This window comes from Coregonus clupeaformis, chromosome 28 (assembly GCF_020615455.1).
Source record: "Coregonus clupeaformis isolate EN_2021a chromosome 28, ASM2061545v1, whole genome shotgun sequence".
Classification (NCBI taxonomy): domain Eukaryota; kingdom Metazoa; phylum Chordata; class Actinopteri; order Salmoniformes; family Salmonidae; genus Coregonus; species Coregonus clupeaformis.
The window spans coordinates 12,362,980-12,386,534 of NC_059219.1; the positions used below are offsets into that span (position 1 = coordinate 12,362,980).

Sequence of the window (23,555 nt, forward strand, 5' to 3'; positions counted from 1 at the left end):
TGTTATACTTTGTTTTTATTAAATCCAGTGATTGACAGCACAGAGAGATTTTTCCGGTCTTTAAATCCAGGCCCAATTGAAGAGGAGAGAGAACACTGGGCCCTGGCCTTCTGCTACTGACTGCAATACACAGGCAGGCTTTAGGGAATGTGGTGGCCTCTCCTCTCCTCTCCTCTCCTCTCCTCTCCTCTCCTCTCCTCTCCTCTCCTCTCCTCTCCTCTCCTCTCCTCTCCTCTCCTCTCCTCTCCTCTCCTCTCCTCTTCTCTTCTCTTCTCTCATTCTACAGTGCTTCCAGATGTCCAGAGCTCTGCACGGGAGTTCGGTCCAGCTCTCCAGTTCACTACATATCCAAAACCAATTGATTTGGTGAGTATTTCTGTCAGTTGTGTGAATATAATGTTGTCTACAGGTATATCAATTTGATGATATTCAGTGGAGTTACGTTTTTGTCTCTTTTCGTGAATACCTGGTCACTTCTCACTTATCAAGCCAACAATGATGTCCTTCATTTTTCTGTTTCCCCCGGACATAACCATAACATATGATCGTCAACATCAGAAAACGTAACGTTCTGGAGGTAAAAACACAGCTTTGGGAGAGGGGGAAGGGGGAAAGAGGTGCTGCTGCCAAGCTAGCCACCTGTCGCTCCGTCGTTGGGAATTTTTAAGGACTTCCTTTCATCCGGCTGTAGCATGGCTCCCCCTGGGCCCGCTGAGGGTCCTGCCAGAACAGAGGCCTGTAGCATGGCTCCCCCTGGGCCCGCTGAGGGTCCTGCCAGAACAGAGGGCTGTAGCATGGCTCCCCCTGGGCCCGCTGAGGGTCCTGCCAGAACAGAGGGCTGTAGCATGGCTCCCCCTGGGCCCGCTGAGGGTCCTGCCAGAACAGAGGCCTGTAGCATGGCTCCCCCTGGGCCCACTGAGGGTCCTGCCAGAACAGAGGGCTGTAGCATGGCTCCCCCTGGGCCCGCTGAGGGTCCTGCCAGAACAGAGGCCTGTAGCATGGCTCCCCCTGGGCCCACTGAGGGTCCTGCCAGAACAGAGGGCTGTAGCATGGCTCTCCCTGGGCCCGCTGAGGGTCCTGCCAGAACAGAGGGCTGTAGCATGGCTCCCCCTGGGCCCGCTGAGGGTCCTGCCAGAACAGAGGCCTGTAGCATGGCTCCCCCTGGGCCCGCTGAGGGTCCTGCCAGAACAGAGGGCTGTAGCATGGCTCCCCCTGGGCCCGCTGAGGGTCCTGCCAGAACAGAGGCCTGTAGCATGGCTCCCCCTGGGCCCGCTGAGGGTCCTGCCAGAACAGCTTGGAAAATTCCAGAAAATGATGTCATGGCTTTAGAAACTTCCGATAGGCTAATTGACATCATTTGAGTCAATTGGAGGTGTACCTGTGGATGTATTTCAAGGCCTACCTTCAAACTCAGTGCCTCTTTGCTTGACATCATGGGAAAATCTAAAGAAATCAGCCAAGACCTCAGAAAAGAAATTGTAGACCTCCACAAGTCTGGTTCATCCTTGGGAGCAATTTACAAACGCCTGAAGGTACCACGTTCATCTGTACAAACAATAGTATGCAAGTGTAAACACCATGGGACCACGCAGCCGTCATACTGCTCAGGAAGGAGACGCGTTCTGTCTCCTAGAGATGAACGTACTTTGGTGCGAAAAGTGCAAATCAATCCCAGAACAACAGCAAAGGACCTTGTGAAGATGCTGGCGGAAACAGGTACAAAAGTATCTATATCCACAGTAAAACAAGTCCTATATCGACATAACCTGAAAGGCCGCTCAGCAAGGAAGAAGCCACTGCTCCAAAACCGCCATAAAAAAGCCAGACTACGGTTTGCAACTGCACATGGGGACAAAGATCGTACTTTTTTGAGAAATGTCCTCTGGTCTGATGAAACAAAAATAGAACTGTTTGGTCATAATGATCATCGTTATGTTTGGAGGAAAAATGGGAAGGCTTGCAAGCCGAAGAACAACATCCCAACCATGAAGCACGGGGGTGGCAGCATCATGCTGTGGGGTGCTTTGCTGCAGGAGGGACTGGTGCACTTCACAAAATAGATGGCATCATGAGGAAGGAAAATTATGTGGATATATTGAAGCAACATCTCAAGACATCAGTTAGGAAGTTAAAGCTTGGTCGCAAATGGGTCTTCCAAATGAACAATGACCCCAAGCATACTTCCAAAGTTCGGACTCCCGAGTGGCGCAGTGGTCTAAGGCAGTGCTAGCTGTGCCACTAGAGATCCTGGTTCGAATCCAGACTCTGTCGTAGCCGGCCGCGACCCATGGGGTGGCGCACAATTGGCCCAGGGGAGGGAATGGCTGGCAGGGATGTAGCTCAGTTGGTTGCAATGCCAGGGTTGTGGGTTTGATTCCCACGGGGGGCCAGTATAAAAAATTATGTATGCACTCACTAACTGTATGTCTGCTAAATGACTAAAATATAAATGTGGCAAAATGGTTAAGGACAACAAAGTAAAGGTATTGGAGTGGCCATCACAAAACCCTGACCTCAATCCTATAAAAAATGTGTGGGCAGAACTGAAAAAGTGTGTGCGAGCAAGGAGGCCTACAAACCTGACTCAGTTACACCAGCTCTGTCAGGAGGAATGGGCCAAAATTCACCCAACTTATTGTGGAAGGCTACCCAAAACGTTTGACCCAAGTTAAACAATTTAAAGGCAATGCTACCAATACTAATTGAGTGTATGTAAACTTCTGACCCACTGGGAATGTGATGAAATAAATAAAAGCTGAAATAAATCATTCTCTCTACTATTATTCTGACATTTCACATTCTTAAAATAAAGTGGTGATCCTAACTGACCTAAGACAGGGAATTTTTACTAGGATTAAATGTCAGGAATTGTGAAAAACTGAGTTTAAATGTATTTGGCTATGGTGTATGTAAACTTCCGACTTCAACTGTAGTTAAGATGAGAACAAGGATTAGGTTAACCCGGGGTTTCCCAAACTTGGTCATAACTAATTGTTCGCGAATCGCACATAACCAATAAGCTTGCCATCCTGAGCAATTTTAACTAGCAAAATTATTCAGGATGTACTAGTCACTTAAAGTATAGTTTTCATTGGCCGCCATTAAGTATAAGTATAAATACTATCAAAAATAAAAACTATTGCTGAAGGTAATGTTTAAATAGTTTTTTTAGCACAAAGTATGTAGGAGTAGTTCTTGCTGACGCTGATAGAAATGTGTAAATAATGTTGAGTTTCCAATTACTACCCAGACATTTAAATACAAATCATTGAACAAGCAGCCTTTCAAATACGAGCACAAACACATAGTTGAAGAATTTTCTAATGCCAATCAAAAGTATTTTTCTAAGTATTCGAAGTAATTGCAAATAAAGAAAATAGGTTTTTGACCCAGGTCTGGTAATATGATCTCTCTACATTGTGTGACAACCATCTAGAGCCCAATTCAGATATTCTTTCCACTAATTGGTATTTTGACCAATCACATCAGATCTTTTCACATGAGCTCTTTTTTCAGAGCTGATCTGATTGGTCAAAAGACCAATTAGTGAAAAAAAGGTCATAATTGGGCTGCCTGTCTAAACGTAGCCTAGAACACTTTGCACTACTTTCAAATTGACATTCCTTTGTACAAATAAAATGTTTGCACTATTACACAGTTAAAATACATTAGCCAAAGAAACCAGGCTTTAGGTTAACAACAAATGGGCACTTTATAATAACATTACACAATTACCACCCCTTTATGATTAGTATGCTTACCGGGAATTAGTGTTTAGGAAAGCTGCAAGTCTTCAAATGATCAGAAGAGGAAGCGCCCTCTATCTTGAGTTGAAGAAGTGAAGCCACACCACCAAGTTTAAAACTCCTATGCTCACCCTCCATCCGTTGAGGAAGGAAGAGAGGGTGCAGACAAGGAATTCGTTTTTTGTTCAACTTTCAATCTGAATGTCTCTAGATTGAAACTTCAGTGAGTAGTGCATTTAAGTCTCTCTCTCATTGGCACCCATTTGTTTTCTGGCCCATAAAAATCTCTCTAGCTTAAAAAGTATAATACATGTGAGACAAATTATTTATTATTTATTTATTTATTTATTTATTTACAAATTGCAGTTGTAGCATAAATATGCATAATTGGAATTGTTTTATTATATGTTATTACTTTAATAATCTTTCCTGCAGTCAATGACCAAAAGCGCCCTCTTTGGCCCCATGGGTAAATTGTTATTCATATATTTCATTATTTCATAATAAATAAAGATTCTTTCTAAACAAATCTGGTGTTTCTATGTCAAACAGTTTTGATATATTTCAGTCTTCTGTGATGTATATAAAGTGTAATATTGGGATGCAAACTCAAAATGTAATACATCTCAACTCTATACCTGACATGGTACAGGTGTCTTCTTTTTTTAAGCCCATAGCCATGTGTGTGAGGTGTATACTTTTGTTTGAAAGTAGATTTGTTTAAGACTACCAAGAATCACTCTGTGTGGCCCTGATTTAGCCCACTGCAGTAAAAAAAGTTGTTTACATTACTATGTGTCCTTTTTTTAATATAGATTTTCTAAGTACATCAGTGCTCCCATTTGCCCATGTTTCTTGGAGATCCTTTGTGATACTCTCAACTCATCCTGTGGTATAAGCACATTCATAGTTTTATAACACCTCAAATTAATGTCACTTTACTTAAGGTGTCTATGCACACTCTATAAGGGCATATGACATGGTTATAACACCCATCTTTCCATTCACTGTGACACAGATGTTGGTAAATGACATAACACCCTGCTATAACGTCTGGTATGTAGACTCTTATGTAGTATGTTATTAATAGTTGACATTAGAGCATATGTCAACAGTATATACAGTCATTTTTAACACCCATTATAACTGGTTTTATGCAACATCTCATGCTGTGACTCATAACTATTTAAAACTACTTATGACAGCTTATGACAAATGTTATAATGTGTTATATAGCTGTTATAAAGGCTTTATGAATGCATGCATAAGTACACATACAGTAAAGTGTTACCAATAATTCCTTACGTTTTTGTTGTAGGAATTGTACATCTGTGTCCCGGAGTGATTATTGAACTGAGCTAGCAGCTGGTAGTCCTAATAATAACCCATTAACACTGTCTGTCTCTCCAGCAGCATCACTGGTAGTCCTAATAATAACCCATTAACACTGTCTGTCACTCCAGCAGCATCAATGGTAGTCCTAATAATAACCCATTAACACTGTCTGTCTCTCCAGCAGCATCAATGGTAGTCCTAATAATAACCCATTAACACTGTCTGTCACTCCAGCAGCATCACTGGTAGTCCTAATAATAACCCATTAACACTGTCTGTCTTTCCAGCAGCATCACTGGTAGTCCTAATAATAACCCATTAACACTGTCTGTCTCTCCAGCAGCATCACTGGTAGTCCTAATAATAACCCATTAACACTGTCTGTCACTCCAGCAGCATCACTGGTAGTCCTAATAATAACCCATTAACACTGTCTGTCTCGCCAGCAGCATCACTGGTAGTCCTAATAATAACCCATTAACACTGTCTGTCTCTCCAGCAGCATCACTGGTGGTCTAGTGTAGTCTAGTTAGGGGTTCTTTCCACTAGTCCAGGGGCAGACAGATGATGACTGTTTGTTGTTTTTGGATGATAAATTAAGTAAAGAGAAGGGAAACGATGTGGTTATATGGTCTGATTAAACTGTCCACAGGTCACCGGGTTTATATTGGGCAGAGAGAGTATCACCAACCCAAACCAGATGTCCTTATGGACTGTGTTTTCTTAGCTGATGTCACTGGTGATGATCTGAGAGGTTTGGGCTGGGGTCTGGGAATGGCAGGAGTGTTCCATTAATCTGCTCCACACAAGTAGTTCAGACAATCTAGCCACCTAGCTACCATGGCAACAGAATAGATATTTAGAAGATTTGCACTGACTGTGATCTGAAGACCACATGATAAAACACCAAATATCTGAAGGAGCGTTAACATAAAATGTTTTTTTTTTTATACAACAATACATAAACAACAAATGTCTCAAAAATACATAAACAATACACAACATTGGCCCAGTATTCCAATTGTTAAATTATTTCTACAAGGATCTTGATGATTTTTCAGGAGGTGGACCGAATCTGTCAAACCTCTCAAACCACTGCATGTGTGTGTGAGTCTTTGGAGGGGTTGGAATAAAGCACAAGTTAAGGAGCAGTTGGACATCAATGTATATAGGACAATAAAGTGGACTTCTTCTTCTTCTTCTTCATGGATGGTGGATGGAAAAGGAAGCAGAGAAGATGCAGGACAGAGGGCAATCTGAGTGATCCCTGCACACATTGTAAAGCCATCAGAACAGAGCCTGTGAGTCAGTGGCGCTCCTGGGAAAAAGAAGGAAGACCGCGGGAGAAGAGAAGGAGAGATGGAGGGAGCACATGGAATTCCAAAGGTAAAGGAGAGGACAGTCAGGGGACGGGACAGGCAGACTTCCAGAGCTCTACCTGCAGATGTAATCTAGGATCTGTTCCTCTGCGCTGCGCTGCCAGCCACCATCACCACTGTCTGAGGCTGAGGGCTGTGCTTCTGCTTGTGCTACTGAAAAGCACTGGGTGACAACTGTTGATGTAAAATCTTTATAAATCCATGTGATTGGTAATTGATGAAAGGCTGGGGGACGTAGGGGTCTGCATGGTACTGACCTCCTGCTGCTTCTTCCTAAAGGATTGCCTTTCTCCCGTGATTCAGCCAGTACACTTCAGATCCGTGAGCGTAACTGGAGTTTTAGCACAAGTCTTCCATTAACCTCCCGAGTGGCGCAGTGGTCTAAGGCTGTGCCACTAGAGATCCTGGTTCGAATCCAGGCTCTGTCATAGCCGGCCGTGACCGGGAGACCCATGGGGCGGCGCACAATTGGCCCAGCGTCGTCTAGGGTAGGGGAGGGAATGGCCGGCAGGGATGTAGCTCAGTTGGTAGAGCATGACGTTTGCAACGCCAGGGTTGTGGGTTCGATTCCCACCGGGGTATGAAAAATAGTATGAAAAAAAATAATGTATTCACTAACTGTAAGTCGCTCTGGATAAGAGCGTCTGCTAAATGACTAAAATGTAAATGTACATCGATAGCTCATATCAAGTTCGGGAATCTGCCCGCACTGAATTGATATCACTCATGCACCTGAGCCTAGTCAAAATCACACAAACATTATCATTACATACACAAATATTTGTATTATTTCATTGTCCCAACATCAAGGCATTTCGAAACTCTACCCTTTATTGTTTAAGATCAATAACATGAAAATCCAGCATGTATTGATGAGCGTGAAGGCAGACAGTCCAGGGAGTGTTCTAGAGTTGCGTTATGTCATATTTGGGTGCTCTGAAGTCCGTGGAAGGTTCAGTAATGAGTCATTTGCGTATCCAGAGCCCAAGTAGTGCACGATATAAGGAACAGAGTACCATTTGGGATGCAAGCCTTGAAACAGCTGTCCTCCTCTGCCTGTTCATTATAATGCCCTGTAGTTTCAAAATATATATTAACTAAATGGTAATGAGTCCATAAATCATCCCATGTTACATGGATTTCTTGCTGCCACATCATCCCTTGAGATCATGGAGGATTTGATATGTCCGTTAAATAAACCATTGTGCTCTTATTATATAGCATAAATAAAAAATATTGTATTCTTCAAAATTTAATTTGAAGAATAGGCTAACTGAACTGATCCTTCACAAAAGTGTTGGATATTTATCCTCCGGATGTTTCTGTCCTTCAGGCGTCATCTTCTTAAGAGTTGTTTTTCTGTCTCTGTCTTTGTTCTGAAAGAGAGAGAAAACATCATCAGACCTCCTTGTGTTCGCCCACACTGAAGATGGCTCCCTTTCCCCTATATAGTGCACTACTTTTGACCATGGCCCATAGGGAATAGGGTGCCATTTGGGATGCACACTTAGATTAGATGCATACTTAGATTAGATGCATACTTAGATAGGTGCATGAACTGATGTAGCCCAGCTCTCTATTTCACATTATTCATCAGTCTGCAGTCACAATGACATCATTGTAATCTAGGCCTGCAGGGTGAAAAATAAAGGGTTTGAATCAGAATGGGATGTTTAGCATTAGCCTGTTCTATCAAAACAGAGTACCCTTGATTTTCTCCTGTGGTTATTTCCTTGAGGTCCAGGTTGTCTGACCAGGAAGCCAACCTAGGGAACAGCAAGCAGAGCCTCATATTTTCCGTTCTCACCTCTCTGTGTTTTGTGACAAATCTGGCTTGCATTACGTCCATTCGCTGTGGTGAGGAAGGTGTAAGTTATTGGAATGGCATTGTTTCTTGAGTCGGAGCTAGGCCATACTGTATGTGAGCTAAGCGTGAGCTGGAGCTCCTAGTCAAAACATGCTCCTGGAGTCTAATGATGACTCCTGGAGTCTAATCAGATATCAAAACAAACTTTGGTCAGTTTTCTTACTGATGCTTTTGGGGAAATATTATGGGTACTGACAGAATGTTAATACACTGAACAAAAATATAAACGCAACATGCAACAATTTCAAAGTTTTTACTGAGTTACAGTTCATATAAGGAAATTAGTAAATTGAAATAAATGCATTAAATCAAATCAAATTGTATTTGTCACAGGCGCCGAATACAACAGGTGTAGACCTTACCGTGAAATGCTTACTTACAAGCCCTTAACCAACAATGCAGTTCAAGAAATAGAGTTAAGAAAATATTGACTAAATAAACTAAAGTAAAAAATAAAATAAAAAGTAACACAATACAATTACATAACAATAACGAGGCTATATACAGGGGGTATCGGTACCAAGTCAATGTGTGGGGGTACAGGTTAGTCAAGGTCATTTGTATATGTAGGTATAATCTAGGGATTTCACGACTGGGAATACATATATGCATCTGTTGGTCACAGATACCGTTAAAAAAAAGGTAGGGGCATGGATCAGAAAACCAGTCAGTATCTGGTGTGACCACCATTTACCTCATGCAGCGCCACACATCTCCTTCGCATAGAGTTGATCAGGTTGTTGATTGTGGCCTATGGAATGTTGTCCCACTCCTCTTCAGTGGCTGTGCAAAGTTGCTGGATATTGGTGGGAACTGGAACATGCTGTCGTACACATCGATCCAGAGTATCCCAAACATGCTCAATGGGTGACATGTCTGGTGAGTATGCAGGCCATGGAAGAATTGGGACATTTTCAGCTACCAGGAATTGTGTACAGATCCTTGCGACATGGGGCCGTACATTATCATGTTGAAACATGAGGTGATGGCAGCGGATGAATGGCACGACAATGGGCCTTATGATCTCGTCACGGTATCTCTGTGCATTCAAATTGGCATCGATAAAACGCAATTGTGTTTGTTGTCCGTAGTTTATGCCTGCCCATACCATAACCCCTCCGCCACCATGGGGCACTCTGTTCACAACGTTGATGTCAGCAAACCACTCGCCCACACCGCACCATACACGCTGTCTGCCATCTGCCCGGTACAGTTGAAACCGGGATTCATCTGTGAAGAGCACACTTCTCCAGCGTGCCAGTGGCCATCGAAGGTGAGCATTTGCTCACTGAAGACAGTTACGACTCCGAACTGCAGTCAGGTCAAGACCCTGGTGAGGACGACGAGCATGCAGATGAGCTTCATTGAGATGGTTTCTGACAGTTTGTGCAGAAATTCTTTGGTTGTGCAAACCCACAGTTTCATCAGCTGTCCGGGTGGCTGGTCTCAGACGATCCCGGCATTGTGTTGTGTGACAAAACTGCACATTTTAGTGGCCTTTTATTGTCCCCAGCACAAGGTGCACCTGTGTAATGATCATGCTGTTTAATCAGCTTCTTGATATGCCACACCTGTCAGGTGGATGGACTATCTTGGCAAAGAAGAAATGCTCACTAACAGGGATGTAAACAAATTTGTGCACAACATTTGAGAGAAATAAGCTTTTTGTTCTGGGATCTTTTATTTCAGCTCATGAAACATGGGACCAACACTTTACATGTTGCGTTTGTATTTTTGTTCAGAATAAATGTTCCTGGGGGTGATTTATACACTAATGCAATTATGTATTGTGGTCCTGTGTAGCTCAGTTGGTAGAGTATGGCGTTTGCAACGCCAGGGTTGTGGGTTCAATTCCCATGGGGGACCAATATGAAAAAAGTATGAAAATGTATGCACTCACTACAGTAAGTTGCTCTGTATAAGAGCGTCTGCTAAATGACTGTAATCTAATTCTGTTTTCTTTAGATCTGGACATCATTAGTTGAATAAATATTATTGTTATATTAAGGTTAAGGAGGTTTCATCTGCATTTGTTTAATACGCCTTTCAAGGAGGCTTATCTATTATACATGTTTCCCATTGTGTTGTTGAAACAGTAGCCTATCTAAAATATTGATTTACTAAGCATGGAGATTTTCCACGCTTTCTTTTTCACTTCATGAAATAGTTGTGTCCTGGCTATTCTGTAAAATAAATACAAAGTTAAAACGATTACACCTGGGCATTGTCCTGAAGAGGGCGGCACTACTACATCATGACTTCCTGGTTGGAAAAATAAATTCAAACAAATTCATCATGCTCAGTGTTACAATGTCATACATGTACATTTTTTTGCTCTATTTAATTTCATTTATCTTTACAACGATCCTGTTACTGATAATCTAATTACATTAATATGATGATTAAATACACTCATTTATTTAATGTGCAATTTAGGACTGACTTCTGTTACGTGTTGGATTAGTCTTTATCTTCTTCCATCTGTCTGTCCAACATATAAAATACCCAGTGAAGATAATTCAGATGCAATACAAGGCACGGCATGAGGGGCAAAACAGCCGTAGGAGCAGCAGGACTGCACAGCACTCAACTCTATTTTGCATCCCAAATGGCAACCTATTCACTTTATAATGTGTACCCATAGGGCTCTGGTCAAAAGTAGTGCACTATATACGGAATAGGGTGCCATTTGGGGCATTTCTACTAGTACTGCTCACAGCAGAGAGGGAAAGCAACAGTCAACAACACGCTTCCTCTGAACACAAAACATTCACTTCAAGTTTTTCGATTGGTAACACTTTATAATAACTGAATAAGCATGATTATTAAATGATTTAATCAACTATTAATAAATAAGTATTTCATTATTTGTAAAAATGTATAAGCATTTATGACGGCTTACTCATAAACATTTTTATAAAGTGTTACCAGCCTTCTTATGAGTTTCCATTTGGTTTAATGCTCAATATTCAGTATCCATTTACCTTAAGGTACTGGGCTGGACCAATGTTGCTGTAATGTTTTGGACCCTTAGGGGAAGTTTGGTTTGTAATGGGAGTGTTCACTGCCCAGCATCATCACTAGATTTTATGGAGCCAAGATCCCTGGCATTCTAACCTTGATATGGAGACTATAGATTTACTGTGTTTTCCTCCTTTCTAATTCTATAAATCCAGAGCTAGAATATACGGTATTCATAAATGCTTGCCATGCTCTGTCCAATACAAATGCAAATTTGCCAAATGGAACAGAGTTTAGTATGACGTTTGATAAAGTCCACCAGATAGGCACGATAGCGTTGATGCATGAATTCTCCTATACAGTAAGTCATAACTATAGCTTAAGCATGTATTACTTTATTTTCATACATTTTCTGCCCCAGATTAGGGTACCAACATTGGTGAAAAGCTTGAAGAGAAGAGGATTTTTACTTTATACAGTGTTCTCTCTCTACAGTCTACAATAGCTCATTAGCCCACTCTGCAACTCTTGAATTGCGTTGAAAATACGAAACTGCACTCATATTACATACTGCATAGCTCACTTATGTTTCATTCTATTCTTCTTCTTTAGAAAAAAAGAAACGATTTGTGGCTGAGGGGTGTTTTTCTGGGAGTAATAAGCACTGTGGTAGCGTCCCAAATGGCACCCTATTCCCTATATAGTGCACTACATTTGACCAGAGCCCTATGGGTCCTGGTCCAAAGTAAATAAAACACTTTAAAGGAAATAGGGTGCCATTTGGTACTCAGCCTTGATGGGAGTAAGGAGTGAGAGTGGTTAAGGAGACCAGTTTTGCTTCAAACATCACATCAAAGAGCTAGCTCAATCTGGTTCAAATACCAGCAGCAGAATGAATAGAGGGTTCAGCACTGGATCAATCATTTAAAGGGCAATTATCTCATTAGCTGGTTTATTCTGTATGATTCTAACAATGTCCAATTACTTCCAGTCACCGCGGTAGTGTCTATATATTTCTTCTGGATTTATTATTGTGATATATGGTCAGAATATGTTTTCATATGTCTATGTTTCCAACAGTCCAAATCCAATGACCAATTCTACTGTTGGAAAACTTTTATAGCAGCTGAGCTTTGAATTAAAACCATTCACAGCATTATACATCTGAAATATTTCTACATGCATTGTATAAATATGATTCCTTCCTGATAGTGAAGAGTATTTTAGCATTGGCATCCTCTTTCTGATGTTTAGCTGCCTTAGTGAAACATTGTATATTCATTCTATGTTGTAAATCTAATTCAAATAACATTTCCTCTAAACATAGTCTTCATGCATACATTCTATATATTTATACATTCATACATTCTATACATTCTAGTTATTGTTGAATGATACTATCACAATCCCTACCATTGGCTTCACAGATTAATTAACATCTTTATGCTGTGCACGGACAAAAAAACATAATTCTCTATAGTTTCTATATCACAGGCTGTGTCCCAAATGGCACCCTGTTCCCTATATAGTGCACTACTTTTGACCAGAGCCCTATGGGGAATAGGCTGCCATTTGGGACACAGTCACAGAGTTATAAGGGCAAGGTGGTTGACAGCTGAATGAATGAGGAAGGAAAGAGCCTCAGATGAACATTATTCACATCTACATCATTCACCCAGCACCGAGATTCATCAAGCAGATCCACAAGAACATTTAAATACTATCTTCAGATTTCAGTATTTTGGCTGACTGTATGCTTGTAGTAGTTATTTTGCTCAGGGTATTTGTGACTTGGCTGACTACTCATCCACATCGCTCCGGCCAAACGCCATGCCCACTGTCGTTTCTTCTCCAAGATGAATGTATGTAGTGATTGATAATTCAGGATGAGTCGTCAGGCAAATTTGTGAGTACTGCATGGATGAAGTCTTATGGGTAAGCTAATTTATACTTTGATGATACACGTTTTCTCCCCCTCAGTTTTACCTTTCCACCTGGAGTAATGGTGTTGTTCAGTTCACAAGGTTCAAACCAACGGCTTTAGCCAGAGAGCCTATGTGGTCATCTTAAGAAATGTATCATAACTGTTTTCTCTTGACCTCAACAATCAGTCCTCATCTAGGATAATCATACTGGGGCTGACGCAGGTCCTGTGTGGCTCAGTTGGTAGAGCATGGCGCTTGCAATGTCAGGATCATGGGTTTGATTCCTACTGGGGACACCCATAAGAAAATGTATGTACGCACTACTGTATGTTGCTTTGGAAAAAAGCGCCTGCTAAGTGGAATATATTATGCAGGTCTAAAGTAGTGAGAGTTGAGATTGTATTTCGGTGTTTCTGCTCTGACTGACCCCATCGACTCCACCAGTGGTAGGGAACAGAGGTGTAGATTTCACACTGCAGGGAGTCTGCCACATGTCAACCATTCCCACATAAATTAGCTTAGATGTGCAACGGTCAGGGTGGGATGAAATTGGCTCCTTATTATTAGTTTTAACTACAGTACTATAGTAATATACTGAGTTTATGAATGAAGAAACATTGAAGATGGTGAATTTATCTCAGTGTTTCCCAAACTTTTTTTCCCCATAACCTATCTAATTAATTTGACATATTCTTGTGATCAAACTAATGATAGTTTGGTGACAGTTTGAACCAATATAGACTATCTATAGGGGACTATCCAAATAAAGTGGGGCCAAAACCCAGCCTTTAGCCTTGAGGAGTGAGGAGTTCAGCCACAAGTCAGAACCCACAGTTATGAAATGTTAATTTTCTCAATGATAGATTTACCTGAAATAAGAACCCAGACCTAGCTCTGAAATCATTTGTGTTTGGAAGTCGAAAGGCCATTTAAAGGGACTCCAAGTTATTTTTCTCTGGGAAGATTTCAACTAATAAACCTTAGTCAGCATCTGTTTACGCATAAAATTATGCGTTGCTAATTGCTCATGTAAGTCGCTCTGGATAAGAGCGTCTGCTAAATGATTAAAATGTAAAATGTAAATGTAATTATACTTCCACCCTGACCCTTGACCCTTAGCATCCAGACCACTATCCTGTCAGTCATAGAGTAGCTCTGCCTCTCCAGTGGCACTCACCATTTTCCTCTGGTTGCTGAGGCAGAAAGTACAGATGTGTTTGGGCTGGTTCTCCGAGCCCCGGCCAGGCAAGGGGCTGAGACTGTGGAGGGTGTGGTGGTAGAAAGGAGGTGTGGAGGTGTGGCACGGCTGCCCATCCCCACACGCCTCGTCCACCAGCAGCACATTACCCAGGTGGGAAATGTAGCTGGACGCCAGCCGCAGAGTCTCGATCTTGGACAGCTTCTTGTCGGCCGGCTCGGTGGGGATGAGGGTCCTCAGGGCGGTGAAGGCCGTGTTCACGCTGTTGGTGCGGTCCCTCTCTCGAGCGTTTGCCACTTTCCGCTGCCGCTCCTCCACCACCGGGGCCCCCACCACCATCGGGGGCCCCGCCAGCCTTCCGGCAACGCCACAGAACTTCCTCTTCCTGCTTCCCACCTTGATCTGAAAGCCGTTGGAGCCGCCGTTGAGACGGAAGGAGGACTTCTGGGAGTCGGAGCCCGAGCTCTCGCTGCCACCGTTCTCCCCCTCCTCGTCCTCTGACATCATGCTGATCTCGGAGAAGAGGAAGCGGCTTGGGGGAGCCGTGCGCACCATCGCAAAAGACATCAGTCCAGATCTACAAGACAGGTGGGAGACTCCTCTCTCATATAGAGACCTGTAGAAAGACCAGATCCCCTCAGTACTGTAGCTCCTCTACTTAATGCTGGACATGAGGACAAACGAGATCAAGATGCTCAGTTGAAATCACACTTTGATATCTCTCTCTCTCTCTCTCTCTCTCTCTCTCTCTCTGCTTCTCTCACCTATCTCTCTTCTCTCTCTCTCTCTCTCTCTCTCTCTCTCTCTCTCTCTGTCTCTCTCTCTCTCTCTCTCTTAAGGTGGAACCCTCCTTCGCTCCTGGCTGGCTGTTATATTGTGAGCGTCTGTTGCCTCTGAGTTCCCCTCAGTGTGCTGTTAGCCTCCCTCTGCCTCTACACGGGTGATTTCTGTCTGAGTGTCTCCGTGTGGCTGTCCTTTATAGGCAGTGGGAGGGCCTGCTGCTCTGCTCTGCTCTACTCCCCCCTCTGCTCTATGTAAATCTCAGAGTGAGGGCGGAGATAGAGTAGACTCTCTCAGTGTTTGGGCTGGACTGCGGCTGCGGCTGGGGCTTTTAACTGGGAAGATGGGATGGGTAGAGGACATAGAAACTTGGTTTGGATGATGATGAAAACAAATACAGTGCCTTAGGAAAGTATTCAGACCCCTTGACTTTCCCACATTTTGTTATGTTACAGCCTTATTCTAAAATGTTTCCCTCATCAACCTACACACAATACCCTATAATGACAAAGCAAAAACAGGTTTCTAGAATTTTCTTTATTTCAAATGGAAATATCACATTTACATAAGTACTCAGACCCTTTACTCAGTACTTTGTTGAAACACCTTTGGCAGCGATTACAGCATTGAGTGTTCTTGGGTATGACGCTACAAGCATGGCACACCTGTATTTGGGGAGTTTCTCCCATTCTTCTCTGCAGATCCTCTCTAGCTCTGTCAGGTTGGATGGGGAGCGTTGCTAAACAGCTATTTTCAGGTCTCTCCAGAGATGTTCGATCGGGTTCAAGTCCGGGCTCTGGCTGGGCCACTCAAGGACATTCAGAGACTTGTCCCGAAGCCACTCCTGCGTTGTCTTGGCTGTGTGCTTAGTGTCGTTGTCCTGTTGGAAGGTGAGCCTTCACCCCAGTCTGAGGTCCTGAGCACTCTTGAGCAGGTTTTCATCAAGGAACTCTCTGTACTTTGCTTCGTTCATCTTTGCCTCAATCCTGAATAGTCTCCCAGTCCCTGCTGCTGAAAAACATCCCCACAGCATGATGATGCCACCACCATGCTTCACCGTAGGGATGGTGCCAGGTTTCATCCAGATGTGACGTTTGGCATTCAGGCCAAAGAGTTCAATCTTGGTTTCATCAGACCAGAGAATCTTGTTTCTCATGGTCTGAGAATCTTTAGGTGCCTTTTGGCAAACTCCAAGCGGGCTGTCATGTGCCTTTTACTGAGGAGTGGCGTCCGTCTGGCCACTCTACCATAAAGGCCTGATTGGTGGAGTGCTGCAGAGATGGTTGTCCTTCTGGAAGGTTCTCTCATCTCCACAGAGGAACTCTACAGCTCTGTCAGAGTGACCATCGGGTTCCTGGTCACCTCCCTGACCAAGGCCCTTCTCCCCGATTGCTCAGTTTGGCCGGGCGGCCAGCTCTAGGAAGAGTCTTGGTGGTTCCAAACTTCTTCCATTTAAGAATGATGCAGGGCACTGTGTTCTTGGGGACCTTCAATGCTGCAGACATTTTTCGGTACCCTTCCCCAGATCTGTGCCTCGACACAATCCTGTCTCTGAGCTATACGGACAATTCCTTCGACCTCATGGCTTGGTTTTTGCTCTGACATGCACTGTCAGGTGTGGGATCTTATATAGACAGGTGTGTGCCTTTCCAAATCATGTCCAATCAATTGAATTTACCACAGGTGGACTCCAATCAATTTGTAGAAACATCTCAAGGATGATCAATGCAAAGAGGATGCACCTGAGGTCAATTTCAAGTCTCATAGCAAAGGATCTGAATACTTATGTAAAGCTACTTCTGTTTTTTATTTTTTAATACATTTGCAAACATTTCTAAAAACCTGTTGTCATTTTTTCATTATGGGGTGTTGTGTGTAGATTGCTGAGGATTTGTATTTATTTAATCCATTTTAGAATAAGGCTGTAATGTAACAAAATGTGGAAAAAGTCAAGGGGTCTGAATACTTTCCGAAGGCAGTGTACATGGCACAGACGGTCACTGAACGCCGGATGGCAGGTACCACTACTCTCTCTCTCTCTCTCTCTCTCTCTCTCTCTCTCTCTCTCTCTCTCTCTCTCTCTCTCTCTCTCTCTCTCTCTCTCTCTCTCTCTCTCTCTCTCTCTCTCTCTCTCTCTCTCTCTCTCTCTCTCTCTCTCTCTCTCTCTCTCTCTCTCTCTCTCTCTCTCTTTCTTCTCTCTCTCACTTCTTCCTTTCTGCTCCCCTCTACACAGAAGCCTATTGATTTCATGTCAACTTTTTCACATCTCTCTCCCTCAAATAGTACAACAGCACAGTTCTGGAGTATTCTCTTCATCTATCAGTGTTCTACGGTATGAGAAAGCACTGCCTTGACTGAGATGACTAGTGTGCCACTAACGTGGGGTTAGGGCAACACGAGACGGCTGTCGAAAGGTAATATCATAAACGTATAATTTGTCAAGTTACACAATGTTTCAGTCAACCTTCATCTTTCTTATTTATTCATAATATTTCTTCTGTGAAATTGACAGCGGAAAAGTAGCCAACAGTCAGCGCCATGGTTGATTAACAGGAAGTGCTAGAGGCAATAAAGTTGGGAGGAGGAAGTGGACAGACGGGAGATTACTGTGGCCAGGTGGACCTGACAGAATGCCTGTGTTACTATTACAGTTTCATAGACATGCAGTAGCATGATTTTCCCTCCAATTTACATATCTCACAGGACCATGTGGGCAGCTTGACATAGTATTACTTTCACCTTCCTAATCAACTGCTTCAGGGGAGAAAACATTTTCTTTCTGAACAATAATCAGATATACTGCCAAATGGTCACAGTTGCCAAGAAAATGTGGTCAACATGGGAAATAATATACTGCTTTCCATGGCAACATTTCTATATTGCAAAAAATGGCCACATTTGAATCACAAAAGGACATAAGTGAAAATAGCTGAAATTATGAAAGTGTACAACAGACACATGTCCTTCTATGTGTTCTGTCCAGAGTTATAACATCTCAACATTAATTCACAATTGGCATTACTTAATATCCAGTGTCACTGATGCGGGCCACATCTAGCCAGATAGTCTAACCAGTCGTAGCGCTGCACCGTCTTATTTATCTAGCCAGATAGTCTAACCAGTCGTAGCGCTGCACCGTCTTATTTATCTAGCCAGATAGTCTAACCAGTCGTAGCGCTGCACCGTCTTATTTATCTAGCCAGATAGTCTAACCAGTCGTAGCGCTGCACCGTCTTATTTATCTAGCCAGATAGTCTAACCAGTTGTAGCGCTGCACCATCTTATTGTCATTATTCTCTTTTGGACTCCCTCCTTAGTTCCAAAATATTATTCATGACGAAAAACACCCCTCACTTCCTCCCTCCCTCCCCCCTGGACTACCCAGCCGCGCCCAGCCTCCCTCCCTCCCCCCTGGACTACCCAGCCTCGCCCAGCCTCCCTCCCTCCCCACTGGATTACCCAGCCTCCCTCCCTTCCCCTGGACTACCCAGCCTCCCTCCCTTCACCCTGGACTACCCAGCCTCGCCCAGCCTCCCTCCCTTCACCCTGGACTACCCATCCTCACCCAGCCTCTCTCCCTTCCCCTGGACTACCCAGCCTGTCCGGAGTGATGAGCGCGTGTGTGTGTGTGTGTGTGTGTGTGTGTGTGTGTGTGTACGTGCGTGCGTGCGTGTGTGTGTCTGGAGGCTAGGATGTGGCTGGGGACAGGCCAGGAGCCCGGTCTGCCACACTCCACTCCACCGGTCTTGAAGTGATGCAGGCTCAACAGCTGAGCTTATTAGAGAGAGAGAGAGAGAGAGAGAGAGAGAGAGAGAGAGAGAGAGAGAGAGAGAGAGAGAGAGAGAGAGAGAGAGAGAGAGAGAGAGAGAGAGAGAGAGAGAGAGAGAGAGAGAGAGAGAGAGAGAGAGAGAGAGAGAGAGAGAGAGAGAGAGGGAGAGGAGAGGAGAGGAGAGGAGAGGAGAGGAGAGGAGAGAGAGAGGGAGAGGGAGAGAGAAAGAGAGGGAGAGAGAGAGAGGAGAGAGAGAGAGAGAGAGAGAGAGAGAGAGAGAGAGAGAGAGAGAGAGAGAGAGAGAGAGAGAGAGAGAGAGAGAGAGAGAGAGAGAGAGAGAGAGAGAGAGAGAGAGAGAGAGGGGGGAGAGGGAGCGAGAGAGGGAGCGAGAGAGAGCGAGAGAGAACATAGCCTTCCTATTGAGAAAGGCAGCCATAGGCAGACCTGGCTCTCAAGAGAAGACAGGCTATGTGCACACTGCCCACAAAATGAGATGGAAACTGAGCAGCACTTCCTAACCTCCTGCCAAATGTATGACCATATTAGAGACACATATTTCCCTCAGATTACAGAGATCCACAAAGAATTTGAAAACAAACCCAATTTTGATAAACTCCCTTATCTACTGGGTGAAAAACCACAGCGTGCCATCACAGCAGCAATATTTGTGACCTGTTGCCACAAGAAAAGGGTAACCAGTGAAGAACAAACACCATTGTAAATACAATCCATATTTATGTTAATTTATTTTCCCATTTGTACTTTAACTATTTGCACATTGTTACAACACTATATATAGACATAATATGACATTTGAAATGTATTTATTCTTTTGGAACTTCTGAGTGTAATGTTTACTGTTAATATTTATTGTTAATTTCACTTTTGTTTACTCTCTACTTCACTTGCTTTGGCAATGTTAACATACGTTTCCCATGCCAATAAAGCCCTTAAATTGAATTGAAATTGAATTGAGAGAGAGAGAGGGAGAGGGAGAGGGAGAGGGAGATGCTTGCTTCATGCACAACTAAGGGAGGTCACACAACTGGAAGACATTCAATTGACTTTGGGCTGTAAGTTGTGTTTACTTTCAGTTTTCCATTCATTTCCTATTTTATGATAAAGTTTCTCACAAATACATTTTCAGTTTAATAAGTTCAAAAACAATATAACAAATGCATTTTTTATTTCTCAATTTAAGATAAAAATAGAATATAAAAAATAACAAAATACTGTGTCAGTTAACTCTGTAGGCTTATATGTATCTGGTGTGAATACAGAATATACAGGTTCTCCATTTCAAGGCTGCAAAAGACTTCAAGATATTTTGATGGTTTTCTCCTAACTCTTAGAGCCTGAAGTCGCAGCAGTACCGGAGAGAATATCATGGGTGATGTGGTAGAGAAATGATTTGGCAGCCTCACACTCTCAGATGTCTAATTGGGTTTTTGTGGCCATGCCGTTTATTTCAACATCCTTCTTTTTTTTTTGGTAATGAAGGATGAAGTCAGTCTCCTCTTTAAATTCCATGCTGTAATGCCCAACTTCTTCAGATGCCAAGGAATTCTGATCACTGGAGCTGCTGAGGAATGGAAAACTGTGGATCTGACTGGAAAGCAGCTATGGCCCTGCTGTTATTTGCCAGCCACCACCGTTCTGACAGCACCTACTGAGAATTGAATGCATTGATTCTAAAGACGTGACGCCAACGCCATTATCACCTCAGACGGAGAGGGGAGTTCTGACTCATGTCAACTGTACAGTAGAATGTTCCTAGACTTGCCAATCCAGGAACAAATGCTCTCCAGTCAATGAATAATCCTGAGGTAGCCACTGATAAACTGTTTAGACGATGTCCTTTCCCTCGGGCTCCCGAGTGTTGCAGCGGTCTAAGGCACTGCATCTCCGTCAATACAGACCCTGGTTCGATTCCAGGCTGTATCACAATCCGGCTGTGATTGGGAGTCCCATAGGGCGGCGCACAATTGGCCCAGGTAGGCCGTCATTGTAAATTAGAATTTGTTCTTAACTGACTTGCCTAGTTAAATAAAAATAAAAAACGATCAGTATTATTAGAGCCCTTTCTGGCATGGACACACACAGCGCTGGTTCCCTTCCCCCAGATAATTTCTGTAAGTGAGAAAGGGGTTCTCTGTCAACTTACCTAGGAACCGATTGAATAATTACGGTTTATACCACTATAACTTCTGATCGTCATTGTCAATCACTGTATCTGCCCGGGTGTCACATTGTGAATAAAAGGTTAAATCCAATACCATGATCTCCCTTTGGACCTCAGGAGGGCCTGGTGATCTAAAATAAGTCTTCAATGTGCTATGTTCTGTTTTACTCACCACAGAAAGCTGGGAGCCCCTGGCTGTGTCTCATATGGCACCCTATTCCCTATATAGTATACTAGAACACGACTATCCTACCGATCCTTGACTTCGGCGATGTCATTTACAAAATAGCCTCCAACACACCTCCAACGCAAATTGGATGTATTCTATCACAGTGCCATCCGTTTTGTCTCCAAAGCCCCATACACTACCCACCACTGTGACCTGTACGCTCTTGTTGGCTGGTCCTCACTACATGTTCGTCGTCAAACCCACTGGCTCCAGGCCATCTATAAATCACTGCTAGGCAAATCCCCGCCTTATCTTAGCTCATTGGTCACCATAGCAGCACCCACCCGTAGTCTGCGCTCCAGCAGGTATATCTCACTGGTCGTTCCCAAAGCCAACACCTCCTTTGGCCGCCATTCCTTCCAGTTCTCTGCTGCCAATGACTGGAACGAATTGCAAAAATCTCTGAAGCTGGAGACTCTTATCTCCCTCACTAACTTTAAGCATCAGTTGTCAGAGCACCTTACCGATCACTGCACATGTACACAGCCCATCTGAAATTAGCCCACCCAACTACCTCATCCCTATATTGTTATTTATTTTGCTCTTTTGCACCCCAGTATCTCTATTTGCACATAATCTCTTGCACATCTAGCATTCCAGTGTTAATACTAATTGTAATTATTTTGCACTATAGCCTATTTATTGCCTTACCTCCATAACTTGCTACATTTGCACACACTGTATATATATTTTCTGTTGTATTTATGACCTTATGTTTTTTTTACCCCATATGTAACTCTGCGTTGTTGTTTTTATCGCACTGCTTTGCTTTATCTTGGCCAGGTCGCAGTTGTAAATGAGAACTTGTTCTCAACTGGCTTACCTGGTTAAATAAAGGTGAAATAAAATAAAATAAAATAGTGCACTTCTTTTGACCAAGGCCCAAAAGTGATAGGGTGCCATTTGGGACACGAGCCCTGTCTGTTTGATGTTGTAGAGTCTTGTAAAGCAGCAGCTGGAGAGTGCTGTCCTGAGGGAGCCCTTCAGGCGGCTTGTAAAGCCCCACTCCAGAACCATGCACCACTAGAACACAGCAAGCCCCACTCCAGAACCATGCACCACTAGAAAACAGCAAGCCCCACTCCAGAACCATGCACCACTAGAAAACAGCAAGCCCCACTCCAGAACTATGCACCACTAGAGCACAGCAAGCCCCACTCCAGAACCATGCACCACTAGAACACAGCAAGCCCCACTCCAGAACCATGCACCACTAGAACACAGCAAGCCCCACTCCAGAACCATGCACCACTAGAACACAGCAAGCCCCACTCCAGAACTATGCACCACTAGAACACAGCAAGCCCCACTCCAGAACTATGCACCACTAGAACACAGCAAGCCCCACTCCAGAACTATGCACCACTAGAACACAGCAAGCCCCACTCCAGAACCATGCACCACTAGAACACAGCAAGCCCCACTCCAGAACCATGCACCACTAGAACACAGCAAGCCCCACTCCAGAACTATGCACCACTAGAACACAGCAAGCACCACTCCAGAACCATGCACCACTAGAACACAGCAAGCCCCATTCCAGAACCATGCACCACTAGAAAACAGCAAGCCCCACTCCAGAACCATGCACCACTAGAACACAGCAAGCCCCACTCCAGAACCATGCACCACTAGAACACAGCAAGCCCCACTCCAGAACCATGCACCACTAGAACACAGCAAGCCCCACTCCAGAACTATGCACCACTAGAACACAGCAAGCACCACTCCAGAACCATGCACCACTAGAACACAACAAGCCCCACTCCAGAACTATGCACCACTAGAACACAGCAAGCACCACTCCAGAACCATGCACCACTAGAACACAGCAAGCCCCACTCCAGAACCATGCACCACTAGAAAACAGCAAGCCCCACTCCAGAACCATGCACCACTAGAACACAGCAAGCCCCACTCCAGAACCATGCACCACTAGAACACAGCAAGCCCCACTCCAGAACCATGCACCACTAGAACACAGCAAGCCCCACTCCAGAACCATGCACCACTAGAACACAGCAAGCCCCACTCCAGAACCATGCACCACTAGAACACAGCAAGCCCCACTCCAGAACCATGCACCACTAGAACACAGCAAGCCCCACTCCAGAACCATGCACCACTAGAACACAGCAAGCCCCACTCCAGAACCATGCACCACTAGAACACAGCAAGCCCCAC

At 43.8% G+C, this 23,555-nt stretch overlaps 1 protein-coding gene across 1 annotated transcript; it reads right to left on the minus strand.

The window, feature by feature from the left end:
- Positions 1–7,076: 7,076 nt before the first annotated feature.
- Positions 7,077–15,175, minus strand: LOC121543770 (basic helix-loop-helix transcription factor scleraxis-like). The gene is made up of 2 exons (XM_041853921.2): positions 14,391–15,175; positions 7,077–7,836 (listed from the first exon to the last, which is right to left on the minus strand). Exons 1-2 carry the CDS (start codon positions 14,976–14,978, stop codon positions 7,747–7,749), a joined length of 678 nt encoding a protein of 225 aa, XP_041709855.2. The 5' UTR covers positions 14,979–15,175; the 3' UTR covers positions 7,077–7,746.
- Positions 15,176–23,555: the final 8,380 nt, after the last annotated feature.